This window comes from Anabas testudineus, chromosome 18, assembly GCF_900324465.2.
Source record: "Anabas testudineus chromosome 18, fAnaTes1.2, whole genome shotgun sequence".
In the NCBI taxonomy this organism is placed as follows: domain Eukaryota; kingdom Metazoa; phylum Chordata; class Actinopteri; order Anabantiformes; family Anabantidae; genus Anabas; species Anabas testudineus.
Window position 1 is genome coordinate 24,489,004 of NC_046627.1, and position 25,098 is coordinate 24,514,101.

Consider the following 25,098-nt stretch of genomic DNA (forward strand, 5'->3'; position numbering starts at 1 on the left):
TTTTCCTATGCATCAGTTAGTCTGATGCCCGTTTTTTATTTTATCTATTCAATATTAGTGTTATTATTTAAAAGCTTTTGCAACTGTCTTTTAGTGACAGTACATCAAATGTTAAATCAGGCATGGTGCAGAAGCGGGCAGATTTGCTTGACTCTTCACTCAGAAAGCAGAATTATATAAATTAGTTGACTTGTTAGCAGACAGTTAAGCTCAGTTATGCAGCCAAATGATCATTTATTTAAATCCTTACAAGTCCAACAAATACTATAAAGCTCTTTAAGGCCTGCTTCAGCTTCAAGTGATAATTGTCTGCATGCGCATCACTGCAACCCTATGGTATTGTCACACTAACGTTATTATAAAATATTGATTATAAAAGTTTTAAATAACATCTAACTCACATCTTCACCATTTAGGGCCAGGAGAAAAAACAATAAAGATAATTATTATGAAATACCTTTTCCTTGATAGAACTTTAAGACATGGTCGTTAATAGAACTCATTCCATCCATTTTGTCTGATGTCTTGACCCCCCCCCCCCCCCACCAAATAACCAGTGAGATACCTGTACAACATATTACACAAATGTAATTTGAAAATGTTTGATTAAACTATATATGATGTCTTCACATCTTGCTTACAGGGCAAAAAGGAACCTTTATACAGTGATACAACTGAATTGTAAAAAAAGTTGTGAATACAGTATGCCAGTTGTTCATCTAAGACCACCACATGAAACAATAAGGTCAGCTCAAGTAATTTGACATATAAAGACAATAAGACAACGTAGATCAAAGTAAATAAAACCTGTCAGATTTCCTAAATAAAATATTCAATTATGAATGGAAAGCCACACAGCAGGTTTAACCATCCAAGCATAATCAAATTCAAGCTTCATAAAGCACCTTTTGTGATTTATTTCTAAAAACAAAGGTGAACTTACAGTAAGAGGACGACCAATCAGTATCTCTGATGCAAAATTGATTAAGAGCAACATCAAAAAAACCCTTTGAAGACAAAACTTTACATATTTAGCTTCGTTCAGCATCGTGTCACTTTCAGCTGTGTGTGATTATTAAAGATGCAAAATGTGTATGTGTGTGTGTGTGTGTGTGTGTGTGTGTGTGTATGTGTGGGTGGGTGTGTGCCTTGCCTTTTACCAAGCATCTTAATGATGGCGCTGCTGAATCAGCAAAAGAGTGTACAGAGTGAAGAGGCTGAAAAATGGAGAGTCAGGAAGAGAGGGGGATGGAGGAGGGTGAGAAAGAAAAGATGTATGTACAGTGTATGTGACAGTGTATATACAGTATATAAAATAGGAGACAGGAAAAGACAAGGAGGTGATAATGTAGAGGATGAAATAAAATAAAAATCAAATGAAAACTCTTCTGACTGATGGTGACAAAAACTAAAAAGGACATTAAAAGAGAGCAGGGAGACTGAAGGTGAAGATTTGTCTGGATTAAAAGAAAAATTGAGGTGTTTTTGCTGAAAAGTTGTAGACTGTTCGCTTTCTGTGTGTGTCTTTTGCATGTCCTGTACGCATAGTTGCACACACTCCTGCTGTGTGTGTATGTGCATGTGCGTCAGTGTTAGTGCCAGGCTCATGCCAGCTTGCGTGTGTGTGTAAACAATAGAGTTGATTAGGCGTTGCGTGGCAGTGACAGCGCTGAGGGGAGATGATTAATGATTCTCTGTTTAATGTGATTAGTCCATTAATACCTCCTGTGATGGCTCAGACCAGCTAACACTTGGGAAAGGTCAGTGTACACACACACACACACACACACACACACAGACACTATAATGTATCATTAAGGAGGTCAGAAGGAGTGCTGGTGTAATTTTCTGTTTGAGAGTCAATAGTTTTTTCAGTTTAATGTGGTTTTAGTTGTAGTTTTAGTAAATATTCGCAGCTACAACAATGAGCTGGAGAAAGGGGGAAAATGTCTGAGGTTTCAAAAGCACTGATAGTCACCACTTGTCCAACTGCCTAGAAATCCTACAAAAAGACCAGAACCAACAATGAATTATATCATTTGTATAAGTTGATGTAACTTATTTCTGTTTTCCATGAAGCACTATCCCAAAATAACTTAAAATACAACCACTATTGAACTGGGTGACATATCTACAATTTACACATTCCACATAGAAAGTTGTTTTACCTACACAAGAGTTTGAAGTGATGCCATGCTGCTACTGGAGAAACTCACTACAACACCAAATGTTTATTAAGTTGCCACTGAAAATAGATCCTGATCCATACTAGTTGCATGTATGTGAACTTCCAGCCTTGACTGAAACGGACTTTCCTGTGTACAGATTAAGTAAAGTGTAACTCGCTTCACACGCAAGTCAGAGCATTTGGTCCAGGATTAAAGAGTTCACATTCTTCCATTATAGCCCAGGTGAAATTCCATCTTCAATCTCAACACGCAAGAGTGTGTTTTAGAGAGACTACCCTACAAAAATCTAATGTTTTTTTCTATTTCCTGGCAGATTTAAGGAGGAAACACTGGCCACAGTGTCAGCTTCTCTCCATGGAGATCAATCTGTTTACCACCACCAAAGACACACTGCCAGGATGATGGAGAGCAAAAATCAGTAGAGGTTCAGGATTTGATTTGTTCACGTGTGTAAATATGTGTGTTAGACTGCGTGTGTGTCTTCTTATCTTTATATTGTAAAACGTGTTTATCACAAAATTTTGTCTATCAAACTAATCAACAGTAAAAGTTATCAATAGTCAGCACTGTTCATGTTTTAATACGATCAAGTTGTGTGTGTGTGTGTGTGTGTGTGTGTGAGAGAGAAAGAGAGAGAGAGAGGGTGTGTGAGTGAGTGTTAATCTAGCCACTATAGTTAATATGTTGTTCTCATACTCTATTAGCTGCTGTCGACAGAAGATGATTGATCTTCTCATCATTTCTCCCTCCAACACCCTGCGGTGACTCTGTGTGTGTGTGTGTGTGTGTGTGTGTGTGTGTTTGAAAAACTGAGAGATCTGCAAGTGTTCATGTCTTCATGTCTGTCTGCGTGACATCAAATACAGTAATGTTGTGTATGTCTTTGTCTCTGTGGTGTGTGTATGTGTGTGTGTGTGTGTTTGTGTGTTTTCTTCAACAGTGATATGATTTTGAGTCATGCATGTCACGGGGTGTGGTTTAGTAAATCCTGCTCTGTCTAGAAAGTTTGAAGTGATGCCATCCATTCTCTGGCCGCCATCAAGCTGAATGTAAATAATGGGAATTACCCCAGTTTGTCCTCGTCCCTCATATAATTATATGATGTAATATATCTATAATATATCACGTGAGAACCCAAATGTCCGAGTCAGTCGACTCAGCGATTACCTGGACATTATCCTACCAGCTCGCTACTACAAAGTTTGAATAGTATCCCCCTGAGCCCATGTGCCAATACAGCAGGTAATTGTTTCAAACCAGAGGGAGTTTCCCTTCAGTTGATCCACTCAACAAAAGACCACAGCATGGGAGATTTCTAACGTGCTTTCTGGTGTCATTTTGTGCTTTTCTCATTCAGGAAGCCAGTGTTATATACACAACACATTGTTTTTAATTGCGTGACTGGCCCTACCCAGAGATCACTCCATACCGAAACCCATCAGACTGTTTCCCCAAGTGAGAACGCAGCTCACACTGACAACCTCCCTGTAGTGTGCTGCATGTGTGAACAAGCACATTTGGGCAATTTCTGGACTGGATTACTCTAGACATTAACTGGAGTTCATAAGTGAAAATGGGAAAAAAACAGACACGTACTTGCAATTTTTATGCTAAGTTTTTTAGCCACCAATTGCGAACTTTGGAGCAAACAGACAAATATTCCTTTGAATAAGCCGGGTAAACAATAAAGCCACATTGCTTTTGTGCCTGAAGGTTTTTTTTTTCTATATCTGTAGGTTATTAATCTATGTTGTTCTGGGTTGATAGAAAGGAGATTGAATTAAATTTATAATTTTTTTTATTTAAAGTTATATTGTGTAAGTGTCAGGTGAGTTTGTAGCTGGCTTGTTCCAGCTTCAAAATGCTTTGACTTATAAACTTGTAACTACAGTTTCCTGTCTTTCTTATTTTGAACTAAAAATACATAACAAAACCAGTAGCACATCACAAATTGACCTGGTAGCCATTTCAAAGGCCAGGTTCGTAAAACAGACTAGAAATGCAAGAAAGCTCTAACGCATCACAGAAACCTTTTAAGGTTCAGGTTATTAAGAAGTGGGTTGCAGCAGAAAGGTCTTTTACTAAACTCAATGGTAGGACGATGACAGTATTCTTCTTTTTTTTTCAATGTCATAAGGGTAAACAAGTCAATTGAAATGTTTTCTTCATCAATATGGGATTCAGTTCTTTGCTGCAGACTTACTTTGTGATCCCAGCTAATAAGACGAGCATATTTTAACCTTAAACTCACCTGCTGCAGGTTTAACCTTCCAGCCTGCTGTGCTTTATTGAGCTTGCCTTCAGTGAGGCCTTGTAGGGTCTTGGGAAAGCCTTGGCAGCCTAACACAGCCAATAACTCACTCCAGCAATTCAACAATGCTGGTAGGACTCTATTATTTTCCACCTTTGTTGCGTCCCAACCTGTATTCTAAGAAACCTCGGAGCCTCTGAGTCACTGCCACGTGAACCCGTCCAACTTTCGTAGCCATAAAAACGTCACTTCTCTTAGATTCGATGGCTTAAAACCCCTTTAAAGCAGATCAATCACCAAGCCTGACTGGGATATTAAAGCAGAAACGCCTTGCGCAACTGCTTTCAAGTTGGCAACTGACAAAGTTTTTGGGCTAACGAAGCTGTTATCTATATGAGAAAAGTTAAGCTATACATTGAAATGCATATCTGAGACGATCACAATTTCAAAGAATCACTGGCGCTTATCCAATCACACAGCAGTCAGTCTCTCTCCCTCCTCCTCCCTCCCTCTTGCTCTCTTTCTTTTTCATTTTATCTATACCTCTCACACATTCCCTCGATCCCGCTCCCCTCTTCTTCTTCCTCTTCTCTTTCAGCTGCTTTTCTCTGAATTGCATCCATGTTCTGCTATCACTCTCCTTCAAATCTCTCCCTCTCTCTTTATCTCTGTTAAAAAGTGTTGATCCCTCTCTCGCTCAAGAAACCTTGGCGTCAAGCTTGGCAACACACCCTCACAAACACAAGCACACACACACACACACATACACACATGCACACACGTGCATTTTAATTAATACATAGATTTAAATTGCGATGCCTGTGTGGTGAAGTGATATACACCCCCGCTAGTTAAAAGTCTTTTTTATTGCTTAATCAATGTTGAAATTAATATGATTTAACTCCCGACCCCTCGTTACACATATACACCCACCCTACACGCACACATATACACATACACATGTCTGCTGGGTTATTAATTATAACACTAATTAACCTACGACTAATGATTTGGCCTCTGTGTGAGTGTGTGTGTAGGAGAGAAACAGAAATGATGTGAACTTGCATTTAAGTGTGTGTGTATGCTTGTTCGTGTAAATATATGTTAATTTGATTCCCAGATATGATGGATTATAGGGGCTTACGATAACGACAGCGAAACTTCTCTTCAAAGCACCGGGTTTGTTTCCGTAATTCTGTTTGGCACCCGGATCAATACGTTTTCTGAGTCAAATTTAAAACTGAGCTCTCGTCCAAATGCTTTCATTCGTCCTCTGCCATTTTCCTGTCCCCGCTGATTTTATTTGTAAAATTTATTTATGTTTTAAGGAAATGAAAACTGCAGCACCACCTGGGAACTCCCAAGCATAACCCCTCCTGACAACAATCGACTTTGGTTTGGATTTATTTGATTAAAGGTAATTTTCACTCTGATTTTTTTTTTTTTTTTTTTTTTTTAGTTTGTTTCATGTTCAATACTTTGCAGGTTCACAACTGAGTCTTTTACTAGCACTGTTTTTTTTTTTTTTTTTTTTTTTTTTTGCAGTTAAAGAGTTGAGCTGTGCTCAAGGGCAATTTAGTAGCAGCGTGAAGCAAGTTATTAATCAAATCCTCAGTTTTTGACATGTCAGAGGTTATGTAGCAGCCAGAAACACTCCAGTTAGAAGATTAGGAAAAGCTGATTTTATCTAGGTGTCAGATACAGTACAGTAGTTGTACTAAGCTGTTTTAGAGATGAAGTAAGTGTAAATGGTATCAAACAGTTCGTACAGTATGTCGGACAAATGAAGATGTGTTTATTTGTTCAATCACTGAACAGCCATAAACCCCGTTCAGATTTGTGTTTGTGTGATTAACAAAACTCATGTCTACATTTATGCAAATGCTAAATTGTAGATTGTAGCCAATAATTCCAGGTGCTTTGAGCAGCTAAACTGCATAATGACAACGTTAATGTGCAGATCTTTAGGTAATGATTAGGGTTTGCTATGTTCTCCATTTTAGTTTAGCATATGCTAATTATTATTATTATAATTCTCCTATCTGTAGCCAGGGCACTCATGGCAGAAATCATCTGCAAGTCTCTGCAATACGATATTTCTACTGAAAAATATATAATATATTGAGCATTCTGAAGTTGAAAAAGAGAAAAAGGGAGAAAAACACAACCAGCTTTTTCTGCCACTGTTGCCGAAGATCAGAAAACCTCAAACATGACCAAACACTGTGAGTTCTGTCTTTTTTCTGCTAGTTAGTGAAGCTTGCGAGATACCTGCCGCCAGCCTTAGCTGAATACCCCAGCTGTGGATTTCACCTTAGTTAGAGTGCTGTTAGCATTTGTACCACAGAGGGATGAAGCTAATTTAAATGAAATTGATTTCTTCCTCTCCTATTGACTACAATCGTGTCTCCTTGATGTCCTTCCTTTGTCCTTTCTTTGTCTTGAACCTTTCTTATTCCAGTTTCACCTCTTTTCATCCTGTCATTCCTTCCCTGTCTTTTTGTCATGCTACCTTTCTTCCTTATATCCCCCCTTTGCTTGCCTCCTCTGTCCTTTGCCTAAAGATGAGAACTATCGATTTTACACACCTTGCTGAAATTGCGTAAAATCCACACACTCACACACCGTGTCTCCTTCTCTGTTTGTCTCTCACATGCACACACAGACACACAGTGGTGCGGTGAGACAGGAAGGCTGACAATAGGTGGCTGTCACAGTGATTGATGGCACTGATTATACGTTAATAATGAAATAAACATTAAAAAACACATTCACTAAAGCTTTTTATTAATGAGCCGACAACGCTATCTATCTATATACTGTATCTATCTAGCTGTCTATTGATGGAAGACGATGGAGAAAACGATGGAAGTAAAAATTAGGGTCAAGTGAGAAAGACTTTTTTTTAAGGAGCTAGAAATAGCCAAAGAAAAAAAAAGCTGTTTTTCATTTTAAATAAACAATAAAGTTTTTGTTTTTGATCACTGCAGCCTGGTGGTGTTAATTGGTGACATTAAATTGATCATAGGTGTTAATGTGAGTAAGACTGGAGGCTTGTGCAGGGTGTACTCTGCTTTTTGCCCAATGACGGCTTTGATTGGCTCCAGCACCCTCAACAGGAAAAGTGGTTGGGAGGATGGATGGATGGACAGACTGCAACATCAATATCATTCTACTATTAAAACACATTCCACATTTATAGATAAACAGATCCAAATATATCAGATTTACTGTTATTTAATTTCACTAAGTCAATTTATGTTTTTAATTTCACCTCAGGTGATCAGACGTACATGATGTAAACATTCACCCATTCTGTCAAACTGTACTTGTTACTCAAAGTTACCATTTTTATTTCTGTAAGTGTCCACATTATTTTTTTGTGCCAAATTTCACAACTTTTTGAATTTGCATGGCAAATGTGTCAGTACAGTTACTTATTCAGCATTTCATCATTAACAGAGCAACATATCACTCATCTGGAGTCACGTTTCTGGCCACCTGTCATATGTCCAATATTCTCTCTCTTCTAGCTCTGGTTTCTTTTCTCTAGCAGTTTCTCAGAAAGATGAAGCACGTTTTCAATGTTTCTAGTTACAGTGGGTTTTTACAGTCAGATTATTATAAAAGTTTGATTTTTAGTAAGTGCAGACACTGTAGTTACTGTTGTCCACAATTAAAAAAAAAAAGAAAAACTCTGCAACCCTGAAAAATGATCTCTTTGTTTTTCTGCTTTTACAGCTGCCTCTACATAGAACTTCATACAGTATCAGAAGCTACTAGTGCTTCTCATAATAAAGATGAAAGATTTCAAATTTAAACAGTATCTTTGAAATATGTCAAAAAAAAATGTTTTCTCTAAACCGAGGAATATGTACAATAGTTGAATTATGAATATAGTTAAAATTAGTATATTATTATTATAAATCATTATAAGCGTATGTATACAAGTGTAAAAAACTGTGACATGAAACTAGGACTGCTATAACAATTACTGATAATTAAGTCATTTAGAAAAATTACACATTTATTTCCTTTTCAAATTAACATTTGTTAAATATAAAGCTGAAAATAAATAAAACGTGTGATTCTATAATTCACAGTTGTGTTTTGGTTCACATGATAAACAAATAGTATGTATGTGCACTACCTTGACTACACAATAACCCAGCAGGGGGGTTGACTTTCACATCAGCAGTTAAAAGAAAAGTTGAAAAAGTTTTGAGAGGAGAGAGAAAGAAATGGAGTATTTGGGTAAAAACAGAAAGCAGGACACAACGGTAACCGACGGCAACCATCATCAATCAGAGTTTGAAGACATTGCTGCTGGCAAAGACGACAGGAACAGAGAGAGAGGGTAGCATCAGGATGAAGAGATGTAAATGCTAAAAAAGAGCGAGTTAAATATAAAAAAGAGGGAGAGAGTAAGAGATGGGTAAAGTTTTTAGCCTTTTTTAGAAGAGAGAGAGAAGAGGTGAAGAGAGAGTGACATAGGAAGAGAATGAAACTGGGAGAGAGAGAGAGAGAGAGAGAGAGAGAGAGAGAGAGAGAGAGAGAGAGAGTTGTTTTTGGCCGCTTTAGCTGTTTTAAAACAGGAATTAGGACAATGACTAGTCACCTTGAGACCTGTTCTCTCTCTTTATGTCTCTTTTTATGTCTCTTTGTGTGTCTTTTCATTCTCTCCCTCTCTCTCTCTCCTTGTATCTCTCTTTCCTCATCTCTCAGTTCCCAGTCAGCCTAAAAGGTGACAATGCAAAAATCGTTTTATTTGTGCATACATGTGAAGTAGGTACTGGAGGCAGAAATGTCTAAAATAGATCAAAGCAGTTCTAGTTGCATGTTTAGAGATGATATATTATTTTACATAAAATATTTCCTCTTCTTTCTGGGGTTATGCTGGATGGATTGACTTAAAGGGAACACCCTCTCACTTACCTGCTGTATTCGCACATGAGCTCCATCGGACATTACTCAGACTTTGCACGGGGGAGCAGGCTAACTGAATGGGTCATTAGGATTCTCACATACAGCTCATCCAGATGAAAATGGTTTCAGAAGTCACTGTGTGTCATCGGATTCAGTTGGTGGTTTGTCACCCCTTTGTAACCATATTAAACTTTTTTGGAGTCATTTTAGCTTTTGCACCATCCGTAGTTATTTGTTACATTTATGTGTTTTGTTTTGCTTTCTAGTGGTTCTGTGTGTGTGTTCTTTGTAGTTGTTTTTGCCTCCCTTACCGTCATTGTATGGCCATTCTAGTATCTCATTTAGAGGCATTGTAATTATTTGGTGTGTCTTTGTTGCTATCTATCTATTTGCAGTCATTTTGAATCTCTTTATAGTTCTGAATGTTTAATTGGCATTTCCTTTGTATTTGTTTTGTCTCTGTTGTAAATTTGTATCTTTGGTGTTGTTTTGTTTCCTTTTGTGGTTTTGTAGTCATCGTGTGTTGCTTCGGAGCTGTGTTGCATCTCTTTGTAGCTGTTTTTAGTAATGTTTTAATTCTTTGCAGGTGTTTTGCTTCTCTAATAGTTGTGTTGTAACTCTCTTTGTGGTAATTTGTAAATAATTTTGTATATTTATTTTAGTAATTTTAGTGTCTTTTGTTGTCATTTCATTTTACTCTCTAAAAATAAGAGACAACTGAAAATAATCAGTTTTTCAGGTTTTATCCTTTATAGATGCATGTATTGGCTTTGATTTATTACTTGTGAACTGCTGACAATAAACAATAGTAAAAAAAATACAATACAACTGTTTGCAAATTTTTTATATTTCAAAGTCTTTACCAAGAAATTAAAAGAAATCTATTCACTTATAAACAAAGTAATTATAATGTTTTCACTAAAGAACATTCAGAAATCAGTATTTGATAGAATAACCCCGTTTTGCAAATACAGTTTTTATGCATTTTGGCACGCTTTCCATTTGTTTTTCACTTCACTTCAAACCACTCCTTCTGCAAAAAATCAAACAGGATTCAGGTGATTGCCTAATCAGTACCTCATGAAGTAGAATTAGATGTGCTGCTGTAGGACTTTACTGGTATGGAATAAATTCCATTTTATATAGTATATGCTATTTTATAACATTTTATAAAATTGCAGTGGTCACTTAGCTGTATGTTAACAGTCATTTGAGAGACAAAGCTCCGTCTGCATCTCAAATGACAGGCCTATACCTGAAACCTTTAGTGAAATTATACAGTTTATGAAAACCTTCAAATTTCAGTAAAACTGAATGTTAAGGTTGGAACTATTGCAGGATTGTTTTAGTCCACTGCATCAGTTTTACCTAGGTTTAGGCCTTCCAAATAAACTGATTGTACACTGCCTGTCAAAAACAGTCACCACCTGAATTTAACTAAACAAATAGGTAAGAGCTATGGATGATTATATTTCATCTGGCAACAAGGTATTTAACCTTAACTGAGGCATTGAGTAGCTTCTCCATGTCAGAAGACACATCCTGTGGTCGTGGAGAAGATGTTAATCTATTTCAAAATAATCCAATTATTGACATGCATCATGCAAATACAACATCTTAGGAGATTATGAAAACTACTAAAATTAGGTTAAGAACTGTCCAGTGTATTATTAAAAACTGGAAGGATAGTGGGGAACGATCATCTTCAAGGTAGCAATGTGATCGAAAAAAAATTGAATGATCGTGAAGTGATGCAACCATCATGCCTAGTGTCCATCGTACAAGGCTGTGGGGGCAGTGCTATGATCTGGGGTTGCTGCAGTTGGTCAGATCTAGGTTGTGTTAAGTGCATGTTAAGAATGAGGTCAGCTGACTACCTGAATATACTGAATGATCAGGTTATTCCACCAATGGGTTTTTTTCCCTTCCTTTCGTCCATGGGCATATTCTAAAATGACAAGGATGCCAGGATTCATCAGGCTCAAATTGTGAAAGAGTGGTTCAGGGAGCATGACACATCATTTTCACACATAGAGACCACAGAGTCCAGACCTCAACCCCATTGAGGATCTTTGGGATATGCTGGAGTAGATTTTGTGCAGTGGTCCGACAAGATATTGGAGAAAAATGAATGCAACTCTGGACGGGAATAAATGCTGTAACACTGCAGAAGCTTATTTTAACAATGCCACGGTGAATGTGTGCCGTATTTAAAGCTAAAGTGAAATATTAGAGTGTTTTTTGGACTGGCAACGTATTTCCACCATTCACTATTGTCTCATGACTGACTGCAGACCCCACAGCAGTGTTTCTGTGGAGCAATTTATACTCCACATTACACTACACAGCTAAATTGACAGCTTTCTAAAGTAAAGACTCGCTCGTAAGAGTAAGAAGATTTAAAATTGAACATTGCAAATTTGTGTGTCAAGCTTCACCAAAGTTGAATTCCACATAAAACACAATGTGAGTTACTGTCAAAATCAGTTTTTACTATTACAAACTCTTATCTGAATCTAATCTTCCCTAAGTCTTTCTTTTCTATATCTCCTTGTCATTATCCCTCATTCATTTCTCTTTTCCTCCCCTTTCCTCTGTCCGTCTCTTTCTCCCCCATCCTCCTCTAAACTCTGTTCTTTCTGGATGAGCAGGTTTTATGAGCAGAGTGATAAAGAGAAGGGGGGATGAAGGGCAGAGAGGGAAGGAGAGGTGGAGGACAGAGGGGGACAGAGGGAAAAGAGAGAGAGAGATGGGGACAGAAAGCAGTGGAAACACGAATGAGCTTTGCCTTTATTACACCAGACTGGATATTGCCCAAGAACATTTTTATGGCATAAAAATATCTGTCCCTTTTCTGTCTCAAGGTTTATTTCAGATGTGAAACCCTAAAACTGATTTGTAAAAGAAAAACTACAGACCACAGAAAATCTTACATCCGTGACATCACCTGAAAATTATATTTTGTTTTTGGAATGTATTCTTATCATCAAGACTTAATGTTTTCAAAATGAAATACGTAAAGACGTGCAGAAGATAAGGTAAAGTACAGTCTATCGATATTAGGGCATCAATGTATTTTTAGTTTTAATCTAATCTTAAGTAGATATTAGGATTCTCTATCAACTTCAATATTATCACCATTTTCATTGGAAGCCACATGTAAAAGGTACTTCTGCATTTGTCACTTGGTCTGAAAAAATGTGGATAACATGAATTATAATATAGCACACAATATATTGCTATTGTGATATTAAATCTTCATTAACATCTGCTGAGAAACCTTGAGGATGAGAATGCTTTTAGCTCCACTAAATGTAACAGCTGGGAGGTTAAAAAACCCATCAACAGGACCGGTATTTGCTCCTTTGTACATTTACCATAATGCAACACCAGAATTGGCAGGTCCACCACTGGGCCCCTGTGCTTTTCACAGATGAGAGCAGGGACAGCCTAAGCACATGGGACAGATGTGAACAGGTCTACAGAAACCGTGGACAACGTTATGCTGCCTGTTACATTCTTCATCATCACTGGTTTGGTGGTGGGTCAGTGATGGTCTGGGGAGGCGTATCAGTGGAGACCACAGACCTCTACAGGCTAGACAACAGCACCCTAAGTGCCATTAGGTATTGGGATGAAATCCTTGGACCCACTGTCAGATCATAAACTGTTGCATTGGGTCTTGGGTTCCTGGTGACAAGAGTAGGGTATGCTGGCAGTTCCTGGAGGATGAAGGAATTGATACCATTGACTGACTACCACACTCACCTGACTTAAATGCAATAGAACACCTCTGGGACATTATGTTTTGGTCCATCAAATCCCAACAGGTCGCACCTCAGAGTGTCCGGGAGCTCAGTGATATCCTAATCAAGATCTGGGAGGAGATACCCCTGCACATCATCCGTTGTCTCATTAGGAGTATTTCCAGACTTTGTCGGACATGCTTAAAATATTAAGCAATATTTTGAGCTACTGGAATGAAATTTCAATAAAATAGACTAACCTGCTGCATCTTTATCCCACTTTGATGTTCAGGTTGTCTTTAAATTCAGGCCTCTGTAGTTGATCATTGTCATTTCCATCAAATCCTTTTATGCCTAACACATCACTCAGTTCATATCAGTATAAATATCCACCATGATTTTTGTCCCCATTTAAAAACTGATGTGTTTTTAAAGGATTCTTTGAGCAGTTTATATACATAAAAAGGATACATCACAGTCAAATAGTTGCCTAACTAATTCGCATACACTAAGAAATGAGAATGTGTCCTAAAAGTAATGTTTTAAACAACTTATTATGACACTTTGCTGGGAGTAACATCATCATTTAACCAACAAATTACATTACATTGATATTGCATTATTTCACAATCGACAAAAGCATTTTCCACCTCATGTGAGCGTAAAACAAGAGGAGATCTTTATTGAATATTTGGCGTGTCCATTGAGTTGTAATTTAGCTGGAAAAAAAAAAACTCCTTGTATGAAAATGAAGCGTCACTGTCAGTCCATCCGGCCCGGAGATGCTCGCGTTGCAGTTTGACACTTGGTAATTGTGTTGTTGAATTAGATTATTAAAGAACACAACTTGAGCCACCATCGTCAACATCATTGCCGGAGGTACCACCGAGGATGATGGGCAACGACACACACAAACACGCATCATCCCAGAATTACTGTACTGTATAAATCATACACACAAACTTGCACTCATGCACGCAATGTCATCTACTATTTGCACACACACACACGCAGTAATGAAAGCTGGGGGCTGTTGTGTGTGTGAGATGGATGGTTTGACTTTAAGCTTGTATAAATAAAAGCTAAATAAATCCTGATAGCCTCAAGTGATGGCTCAGATACGGCAGCAGTGTGTGCATGTGTGATGTTTGTAAACCGAAACACAATAACTGAAGCCTCTGTGTGTGTGTGGGGAGAGTTTGAGAAGACATACACACCCAACCCGCAGCTATTTCTCATTCATGTTTTAGTTCCAAAGTGAAATTAAAAAAAGAAAATTATAAAAAGCCAGCAGACCAATGTCATCCAACGCCAAAGCCTAAATTATTATACCCTCTCTTTCTCTTCCTTTTTTTTTTTTTAGTAACTTATTTCTTCTTTTGTGGTTCATTTTCTTTTTGTAATTTCCCCTTGCTTGTGTTTTTCCTTCTTTTATTTACTCACTGTTTGATTTTGGTCATTTGCAGCACCACGTCTTTGTGTTTTAGTTTTTTTTTCTAGGTCAAATATGTCCAGGTGTGCAGGTTATACTATATTTCAGAATAAAAAACAGAGTCAACAGGTCTTTGAAGTTAGATGCTAGTCTTCCAAAGCCACTCATCTAGTCTTACTATGAGTGTAAATGCATGGCTATGCAGCAAACTACACACACACACAGCAAATTACATTTGAGGTTTTCACTGGAACCAAATGTGCATCTTTGAAAATAGTATTAGACAATAAATGACCAACTCATAAATCCCTAGTCCCCCTGAGACGTTCTCTGGTACAATACTTCCGCCTTTGCTTCTGACACAAGTCATAATTCCCACTTGTCAGTTAAATGTAAACATAGGATAAGATCAGAAAGACTAAATCAAAAAAAGTGCAATGTCAGACATTTTAACAAAACCACATACAGTCTTTATTTTAAATACACTTCCCCAATAATATTTCAGTGAGTGACAGAATTTCTGTATGCTCAAAATTACATAAAGAAAAAAATTTGGATTTCGTGCTGCAGAGCAAACGTGTCTCCATTAATAATCTTTCATAAAAAAAAGTCCAAAGAAAATCATAATGTGTTCATAAATTGCAGTGTTTTTTTCTTCTTATGTATACTGCTAAATCCCGCTGTTTGGAAGTTGAAAGCACATTCTGGTTGTTACTTGGCACAGGTACACTCCCTGCCAGTTCAGAAAGTGCACAAAACTACAGGATTGTTTGCACATGTAGGATTTGACATATCAAAAAGGAAAGTTAAAAACTGTGCAGCACCAAATACCAAACAGAAGAAAAACTTAAGCAGAGGCACCACAGCAGGAAGTGAACAGCAGCCTCATATATTGCGTCAGCGTCATAAAATTGATGAAGTAAAAAAAAAAAGTCTGATCTTAAATCTGAGGAAAAACAACTGTGGGGTTTTCCCACGGTGATCCGAGCGAGTTTGTTGTCCGGTCCCAGGAGTGGGTCAGGATGCTGAGTGGTGGTGGCTGAGAGGCAATTGGCACATTGTATTTCATAGTAATGGTCTGTAAAGTGAAGTGCTAATGTATGATTTATGAATGAAAATCAATAATAAAATCAATCATTTTAATATATTAATGTTTAAAAAATGATCATTGTAATTGTGAATGTTTTTCTGGTTTGTTCAGCATCAACCTATTTGTGCCATCCATCCATTTTTCTAACCCCAACCACTTTTCCTGTTGAAGGTGAGGAGTGCTGGATCCAATCATAACTAACACTCACACTAATGTTCAAATCTGATTAACTGAACTGCATGTTTACATGAGCACGCACATTCTGTCACGAGAGTCACGCGCAGAACTCAACTATGTCTACAACATACTAGATGTAGATTCAGTGTGTCAACAGTTGCAGATTGAAACAGTGATCTCCTACTGTTCACCTTAAAAAAACAGGTAACTTTTATTGAACATACATCATTGTCAAGTGACACTGTACAACCTGCAGCCACCCTGGAAGTTTGTCTTCACTGATAAATGACATTATTTCCCCTCCCTGCTGTCACTCACGTGGCTTTCAGTCTGATAAACACAAAGAAAGAAAGAAAGAAAGAAAGAAAGCATTTTTAATTGAATCCCTCCAACAGGGGCAGCCCTATAGCCTTTCTGGGGCAAGTGTTTTGCTTGGGGCCCCCTCAATTCATGAAATGGTCATATACCACTAGAGAGAAACATTATTATTTTGACTTCAAAATAATTTGGACTTTTGCAGCTTCGAATAAGCTGATCACCTGAGCTCAGCATGAGGTCACTGATTGCACACAAACATATTTAGGTTTATTAGTCTACAGCAGTGACACAAGATTTAAATAATGAATGAAGTCACAGCTGCGGTGCCACACGTGGAAATTGCACAGAAAACCCTCCCAACTCAGAGAAGCATCCCACATTGGTCCTGCTGTTGTGTAACAGCTGCAAATATTTCATATTTCAAGATTTAAAAATGTGTTTGGTCAAGTGTGACTGAGGCGGTTTCTGAACAAAACTAAACAAAACACAGTGTTCTAGACAAAACGGTGGCAGTTGCCAACGCTGTGATACTGAACGACACGGAGCTGATCCACGTTGCACCAGTTTAACGTCAAACCAGACTCCTACACATGTCAGAGCTTGTTGGCAGGCTGACAACTACGCGGGGGATGGCTCTATTCTATCAACGCTGGCCTAAACGTAAAGGTCTAACGGCAAGCGCCAGAAAAGAAAAAACATGTTACATGGGCAGCACCAGCTACACGACTGGATCCAGCAGTCGAGTCCTGCTAGCTAGTCCTCTGTCAGACTACCATGGAACAAAGTGTTGACGTGGTTTATTGTCACAGAGGACAAAGAACGGGAATGCTGCAGATTTACAGTCTCTTCTGTTTGTTGTTGTCAAATCAAACTGAATGAATCGTGTTATTGACTGTTATCTGTTGCTGATTGGCCCACGATGCCGTGACATCATTCACTGAAGTGAGGGCAGGCCTCGTGTTCCCTCGTCTTTCCCTGCAGCTGCTGCAGCTCTTTAGTCCACGGGGGAAAACCTGTACCAGCACCAAAATGTGACATGTCGCAGGACAAATTATTTAATGGGCTGGAAAAAAAAAGAGAAAAAAGGCAAAACGGCCTTTTGTGTAGAACATCAAACTCTTCCTCTGTCGCTGTCTCCCGGGATGAACGGGCGTTCTGCAGACAAGTTTTTCCACTTCTGTCCTATCCCTCTCTGCCGTCGTCTCTCCCGCTGTCCTTCTGTCACCTCTTCCTCCTCTCTCCCTCTTTGAGTTTGCTCCTCTTCCTCTCCTTCTTGCTTTCTTCATCCCAAAGTCCACCTCCAAGTTCATACCGGTCATTATAACCCCGTAGAGAGATATTCACCTCCACTAAGAGCTCATCTCTCTCTGTCTCCCTCTCTGTCTTTCTTTCTGAGTCCAGCTTCAGTTTGATCATTATTAGTCCGGAGAGACAAATTATTGCTCATGAGTCTCTTTGACTCTCTCTTTATCTTTCTGTTCTTCCCATCTTTTTCTTTTTTACTTTGCATTTACAAATTGTTTCCTCTGTCCCACCTTTTATCCTTGACCCTTCCTTCCTCCTTTCACCTGAGCATTTGTACTTTCTCTTTCCATCAATCCCTGAAAGATATTTTTATGATTGCAGTGACAGATAGGAGACACAGACAGATTAGTGTCAAATATCTTATGGTCATTTGCACCTGAAATGCATGTCCACCAAATACTCAAAAGTCACTCAGTCACCTTCGTGTGAAATTTAGAAAGTAGCACTTTTATCGTTCATACACTGAACGTGGAGTTGTGCACATTATACAGTACATCGTCTATCAGTCCAACCTCCCCCTGTTGAGAATTGATGACATGAGAACATCATCACAATATGATTGTGTTGGCCACAAAACCTGAATTGTATTTGTAGTTGTGTCCTTTAGTTTTTTTAGGAATGAGGGTTTTACAAAGAAAGGCTCAAAGTGAAAAACGCTGCTCTGACAATAAAGTTCTTTCTTACATTACAAGCGATGCTTTTTATCCTCTTCACACATTTTCCCTTCTTCATTCACCTTGAAACAGCAGCTTGTTGCAAACATAATCAGTGGAACATGTTAAATGACATGTAATTACATGTCTAACAATTAGTTGAAAACTACAAACACTGGACAACTGACACAGTCTGGGACAATCGCTCCAGCTCCATAACAACCAGTTAAAAACAATATGTAAAGAAATAATCACTGAACATCTGGACACGGCATCACCGATAAACCTGGAGCCAAATCTTTACACGAACAAAACTCATCTTAACATTGTGGTATCTTGACAACGTGCCCCCCCCCCCTTCCTCCTGTCTCGTCCTCTTTTTCACTCCGTCTGTCTTTCTCTGTCTTCTCTCTCATTCAGTCAGGGTTTCTCAGTGTAATGAGATTACATGGGATTGTAAAACCCTGTCTGTCTGTAATCCACACCAGTCAATCCCATTTCACTGCTCACACACACACACACACACACACACACACACACACACTAATTAATTCTCTCTGGTGCTACACACTGACCTCTTTTACTATTATTTTCTAGTCTTTTCTCTTTTAATCCGTATCTTCTTCTTTTGTGGTATAAATTATCACCACGTGTCATTTAGTTTTTCCTCTTTCCTACTTCACTTCTTATTTCCTTACTTCCTTCCCTCATGCTTTTCTTTCACTCTCTGTGTTCAGAGTTTTTCATCCATCGATCAGTCCTCTAGAAGTATCTCTCCCTTCCTCTCTCCAGACCCTCTCCTGAACTCCCTCTACCTGCAGCCTGATGACCACTGGTTCACTGCTCAGTGGTCAGTTTGCGCTGTGAGTGGTGTCTCGCCACCAGAGCTCGCATGTGAGTCACAACTGGACGCACATAAAATACAGGGGCGCGCGCACGCGCTCCAGAGAAGGGGCTGTGATGTTTTATTAAGAAAAAAAAAAAATGAAGAAGAAAAATAAAAACTTCCCGTTGGCGAATCAAAGTGCTCGTGAGAAAGTTTAAGAAACAGTAAAACGAGAGATCTGACCCCCCGACACACACACACACACACACACACACACACACACACACACACACACACTCCAACACACATCAATGGGGTGTATTGAAGTCCGCCCCCTCTTTTCTCGCCAATCACGTCCTCAGTCCCGCAAGCAGTATTCTGTGATTGGTCCACTTGGCCCCCAGTCTTGCATGAACGAGGCGGGACCAGGACGAGGGCTGACCTGGAGTCTGATCCAGTTGCTTTTACGCACAGATCGGACAGTCCGTTTCCACGCACGGATAACACCATAAGAGCGTTCACTCTGGATAGAAAGAGGAGAGAGAGGAGGAGAATTAGGAGCAGAGAAGAAGAACAAGAAGAAGAAGTGAGAGGAAAATAGTCGAAAGTGTTTTCTCAACTGCCAAGAGAAAGAAGAAAGTGTGTGAGTGTGTGTGAAGAGGAGAGACAGAAGGAGAGTGTGTGCGCGCCTCCACCACTCTCCACTTCTTCCACCATCACCTTCATGTCGCTGCCCGGATCCCCTCCGCTCCTCTCGACGGGCTCCGGTGCCCCAACTGCGGCCGCGCTCTACCGCGCGGCTCCGGACGGGCTCCACACCTCCGTCGCGTCCACCGGGACCTCCAGTCCGGCGCACACCAACTCCAACTCGCACTCGCACTCGCACTCCCTGTCCCCGACTCTGCGGCTCACCAGCAGCATGCTCAGCGCTTTCCTGCCCGGACCCGGGAGCGCACTGGCCGGCATGGGCAACGGCGGCGGCGCCGCCCCGCTTGTGTCCGGAGGAAGTGCCGCTTCCCTTGGTGGGCTCGGCTCGCTCCCCTCGGCCGGTCTAACCCCCGGCTCCCCAGGTCTGGCGCTGACTTCGTCCAGTCCGGGTTTGTGCAGCGAATGCAAACTGGTGGAGGTGCACGGCGTGAAGGTGGCCAGCTTCAACGTGGACGGCCAGGAGCTCATCTGCCTCCCGCAGGTGTTCGACCTCTTCCTGAAGCACCTGGTGGGCGGGCTGCACACCGTCTACACCAAGTTGAAGAGGCTGGACATCACGCCGGTGGTGTGCACCGTGGAGCAGGTGCGCGTCCTGCGGGGGCTCGGCGCCATCCAGCCCGGCGTGAACCGCTGCAAGCTCATCTCCAGGAAGGACTTCGAGACTCTGTACCAGGACTGCACCAGCGCCAGGTCAGTGGACACTTGAGGCACTTTTAGTATCTTTACCATCTCACCTCAGCGAGTCGGCATCGCTCTAATGTCCTCCACAACTTTCCGGTGTGTTTAGAGTTTGAAAGGATTTGAACAACTTAGTCTCCAGGTCTTTGTACATATATTGATGTCACCCTGGCTTCATTTCTATTCGATTGCCTCGATTTGAATAGAAACTATCTCTGGCTCCAACATCTCAGGTGTGTTTCAGCCACAGTAACAATAAGTTGCACTGTGTTGATCTCTCATCATGTTGAATCTTTCAGCTGCACTGTGTCAGTGTTTAATTCTACTGCAGGCTTGTTCAGTTTGATTGTTCAGCATCAGTCTATATTATTTATATATATATGTATAAAATATTCTACCTCTGTGTTCACTTGTGTCAGATGTTCTTTGTATATGAGCTCCACAGAGAATCTCAGTTTGCTTAAACACACGTAGGAGAGTCCTGTAATTGTCTTGGTCATCATTAACAACATTATGGCACGTTAATATTATGAGCCTGTAATAATTCTCCTGGGATTTTTCATTCTATCTGCATCAACTTGATAGAAATATTGTGATGTGTGTATCTCTGATAGTTCTTCACTTCCTGTTCTGCCATCATCTCTCTGCCCTATTTCACCTGTGTGTTGTATGGAGCTTTTACTCTATCACTTTTAGAGCTTTATGGAAGAGCGTGCTGTGTATGTGCGTGTTGTTACGTGAGCTGACACACACTCACACGTTTCAGCAGTTCGGTGTTTTAGTACAATGAAAGCACACAGCTGCTAAACAACCGGCCGCTTTGTTCTGTTGACTTTAGTTATGGAAAAGTAATATATGACTTTATGTCTTTATATAGTTTGCTGGTGTTAATGTAAATGTGTGAGTGGTGTGTGAGAGGGCGTTGCACATTTTAATGGAAACGTGGAGTGTGTGTGTGTGTGTTGGACACATGCAGCATTAATGTGTGTTTGTGTGTAAACAGACGTCTTACAGATTGTGTGTTTAATGCCTGTTATGTATAATGGTCGTGTGTGTGTGTGTGTGTGTGTGTGTGTCTGTACATCTACCTGTCATCTGCTTGTTCACACGGTTCCCTCTTGCCGAGTGCTTTGACCTTTCAAATCAAAAGTTACGTCCTGTGCGTCAGATTTGGATCATCACCATTTTCAAACTTGTGCACGCACACACACACACACACACTCACGCCCCTTGAAAATATACCAGAACGTTGTGAGGAGTGGGGAGGGGGGGGGGGCGCGCAACATCTTATCGTCACACATCTAAGCTGTGAATATCATTACTTTTTGTTTCCTTGTGCAGCAGAGATGAAAGTTTAATGGTTTAATTCAGTTTTCATGACTATTTTGGAACCAGAACGTAAATTAAGATCAGTTCTGCAACAGACAGCAGTCGTCTCAATCTTTCCCAAAACTGCTCTGAAATAAATAAAAATAAATTTGTGAGTTTATCTCAAATTTCCTAAGTGTTCCAGATTACATGTTCAAAATCGAGACATGATAGAAAAAGGAGTTCAGAAATGGTGCTTGTGTTGTTTTGGTTAGTTTTTTAGGAGCTGATCTTTCCAAAATATTTTAAAAATACATGGGGCTGCATTTTTATGTAAAAGCCTTACCATTAACGTCACCATATCTTTATGCTGGTTTAAAAGCACATCAGCTACAAAATGTTTGATCAGTCAGATGAGGTCAAATTAATTTATGTCAATTTTCAATTCAGTTTTATCAGTGTTGATAAAGCTTAACGACGGTGTCTTATTTTAGATTAATGTTAAAAGCTGAAAAAGCGCAAACAACCTGAAACAAGATTACAGGATTACAAGATTATTAGCTTCAGATTTGGATTAGTCAGAATTTAAACACAGACCACGACGAATGAGTCTCGTCCAAGAATAACAGGTCTCATGAAAACTCCAAAACTTCCTTGTGAATCCACACATTTTAAAGTGTTCTTCACTATCAGAGTAATCTACTGATGCTTGGCTCCTCGTGTAGGGGCACGCTGCAAACAGGAAGTGGCGATGGCTAATTTGGCATCCGTTTAACGGTGCAAAGCAGTAGGTGAAGGAGCGGGAATGGTTTTCTATCTATGTGTGAGTGCGCTCGTGTGTTTACACAAATTAGTTTGACACAACAGTTGCAATCGAAAGTCGACAGGAGGGACGTGTTTAGGTTGATTGAAGCGCTCTGAATTATTTGTGGAAACTCCCTTCAGGACTGCAGTGGGAACACCGGACGTCATCCTCACCCTAAACTCGAGCTTTCACTGTGGTTGTTTTTGTGTTTGCTGAAAGATGGAAGCGGTAGAAAAATAGACAGTTGTAGGTGGCAGTTGTTGAGTATCGGCTAATTATTAACAGTGTATTGTGTTGCTGTGGCGTCGCTGGATGGTTGGGGAGTGACCACACACACACACACACACTAAACTATAGTTCATTAAGCATGAAATGTTTTCTCCCCTCCCTGTTTCTGAAGAGCAGGACTCACTCCCCCTGCTCTCTTCTTGTCTCTTTGGTGTCTATTCCCACTTTTTACTTCCACTGTCTCAGACTTTTATCACTCTTTCTCTCTCTATCTTATCCCTTTCTGTTCCCTTTCTATAAACGCACACTCGCAGAGTAGTGTATTTCTGTCTCATCTTCTTGTTCCCTGTCTTTCACCTCTCTCCTGTCTCTTCATCTCAATCACCCTGTCTTCTCTCTCTCTCTCTCTCTCTCTCTCCTTCTCTCACTCTCCCTCTCTCTCTCTCTCTCTCTCTCTCACTCACACACACAGCGGTACATGTCAGGGGTAATAATGGATCATGTGAATGCGCATGGAACAACACGGCTGGAGAGCTATTGTTGTTGAACGCTCAGTGAACACACACTCCTCTCGCTCCAATCATATTGACATTCCTCTAATGCCTATCTTTTCTCTCACCCTCTCCAATGCTCTCTCTCTCTCTCTCTCTCTCTCACTCTCAGCATTATTCTCTGGGAAAAGAAAGGAAAAATTAAATGATCTAAAAAAATAGAAAACACCCTCCAACTGGGCTTCTGCATACTTTGTCTTCTTAGTAACCGTGTGTTTATATTAAAGTAATGACCACCTATATAATCCTCACCTTGTCCCTCAGTTGATACATTATGGGTCAATTTATGTGTCCTGTTTCTTTTAGTTAGTGAAAGTGAGCACAACAACAACAACAAAAATGAGAACTAATGTGCGCTGTGCAAAGTGAGGAGTTTCCCACACAGCCTGCTGTAGGTGGAAATGAAATCAAAGATCTTTGCACTTAAGCAAAAAGTGTAGAAAATGTTGAAATTGTTTTTCATTTCTGTATAAGAGAGAGAGAGACGAGGATGGAGTTCAGGTTTGTCCAGCTGATTTTTTTAAATAAAACTTTTTACACTTCACCAATGTCATAGTTTAAAATTCAGAATTAAAGCTAAATAAAAATTTGCTCTTACTGCTCGTATAATGGTTCGTCCGTTTTTGGTGTCAAAGACGTTCCTAATGAGACATTTGGCTATAAAATGTGATGGGAGACGTTTTGCGATGAATGAAAACACTGCTCTCACATTCAGTCACTGGGTTTTTGTTTCTTTTCCAGTTCTACTGTTGCAAAGGTCGTTTCAAATGCTGTGGTGGATGATCTGGCAAGCACTAGACAGTATGTCAGGTCTACTGGGGCCTTACGTCTTATTGTGCTAGAGTGGGACTCTCTTTTTTTTTTTTTTTTTTTTGTAGGATACTTTACACCAAAAAAAGGTGGACAAAGCTGACCTATTTCCTGTTGCCTTTTTGCATAAACATGATTAAGCCATTCTGTGCTGCAGATGATTTTTATCAAACTGCTGAGCTGTTTTGGTCAAAGCACAAGAGACACTAGTGTATTATGTTTCCTTTACACCTTCTTCGTTGTGTATGTGTGTGTGTGTGTGTGTTTTTCTATGGTTGTGTGGACAAATATTAGTTAGGAACCACTGGATTTTGACCAGTCCTCATGATTACAAAGAGCCCTTTGAATTAGTTAGAGTTTAGGGTCAGGGTCCTCAAAACTATAGAAACTAGTGTGTGTGTGTGTGTGTGTGTGTGTGTGTGTGTGTGTGTGTGTGTGTGTGTGTGTGTGAGGGAGAGAGGGGGAGAGAGAATCGATAGTGAGTGACAGAAGGGAGGGTTGCTGATGTTGGAGTGTTATTCTGGGCTCTCCTTATCACGACAGCCTGTTAGAACCCACACACGCAGGAAGGAACAGTGATGCGCACACACACACACACACACACACACACACACACACACACACACACACACAGACACGTACCAGTGATGGAGGTCGTATTGTCTGTAACGCAGGGGGAGCAAAGTCGTTTTGGTTTGCTGAAGCATTGCAGCCCTGCGCACACACTCGCAGAATAATGTCCACAGACGCTCAGCGTGAACTCCTTTCATCAGTGTGGTGTTTTTCATTCTTTTACATGGAGCATTAAGTTCTTTTAATGGAGCACAGTGGTTTGTAAAACACACACACACACACACACACACACACACACACACGCTTAAACATAGTTGTTTAGCCTCCTAGCTGAGGTATTTGTGTGTGTGTGTGAGAGAGAGAGGGACTGTCTAGCAAGCACAAACAGAGCTATCAGTTGTCACACTGGGTCAGGTTACATCTGTGTGTGTGTGAGTCTGCGGTAGTGTTCACAAACTCCCGTATCTGTGTGTGCGCTGTCCATGTCGTGTGCGCCTTGCAGATGCTCGTGCGTATTGTTTCTG

The 25,098-nt window shown here is 40.0% G+C and overlaps 1 protein-coding gene across 1 annotated transcript in view; it reads left to right on the forward strand.

The window, feature by feature from the left end:
* Positions 1-19,393: 19,393 nt before the first annotated feature.
* LOC113157727 (dachshund homolog 2-like) overlaps positions 19,394-25,098 on the forward strand; it is a 78,404-nt gene continuing 72,699 nt past the window's right edge. Inside the window, exon 1 of the mRNA XM_026353348.1 lies at positions 19,394-20,311. Within this exon, the coding sequence (XP_026209133.1) occupies positions 19,638-20,311 (674 nt within the window). The 5' untranslated portion in view covers positions 19,394-19,637. The remainder of the gene's footprint in view (positions 20,312-25,098) is intronic.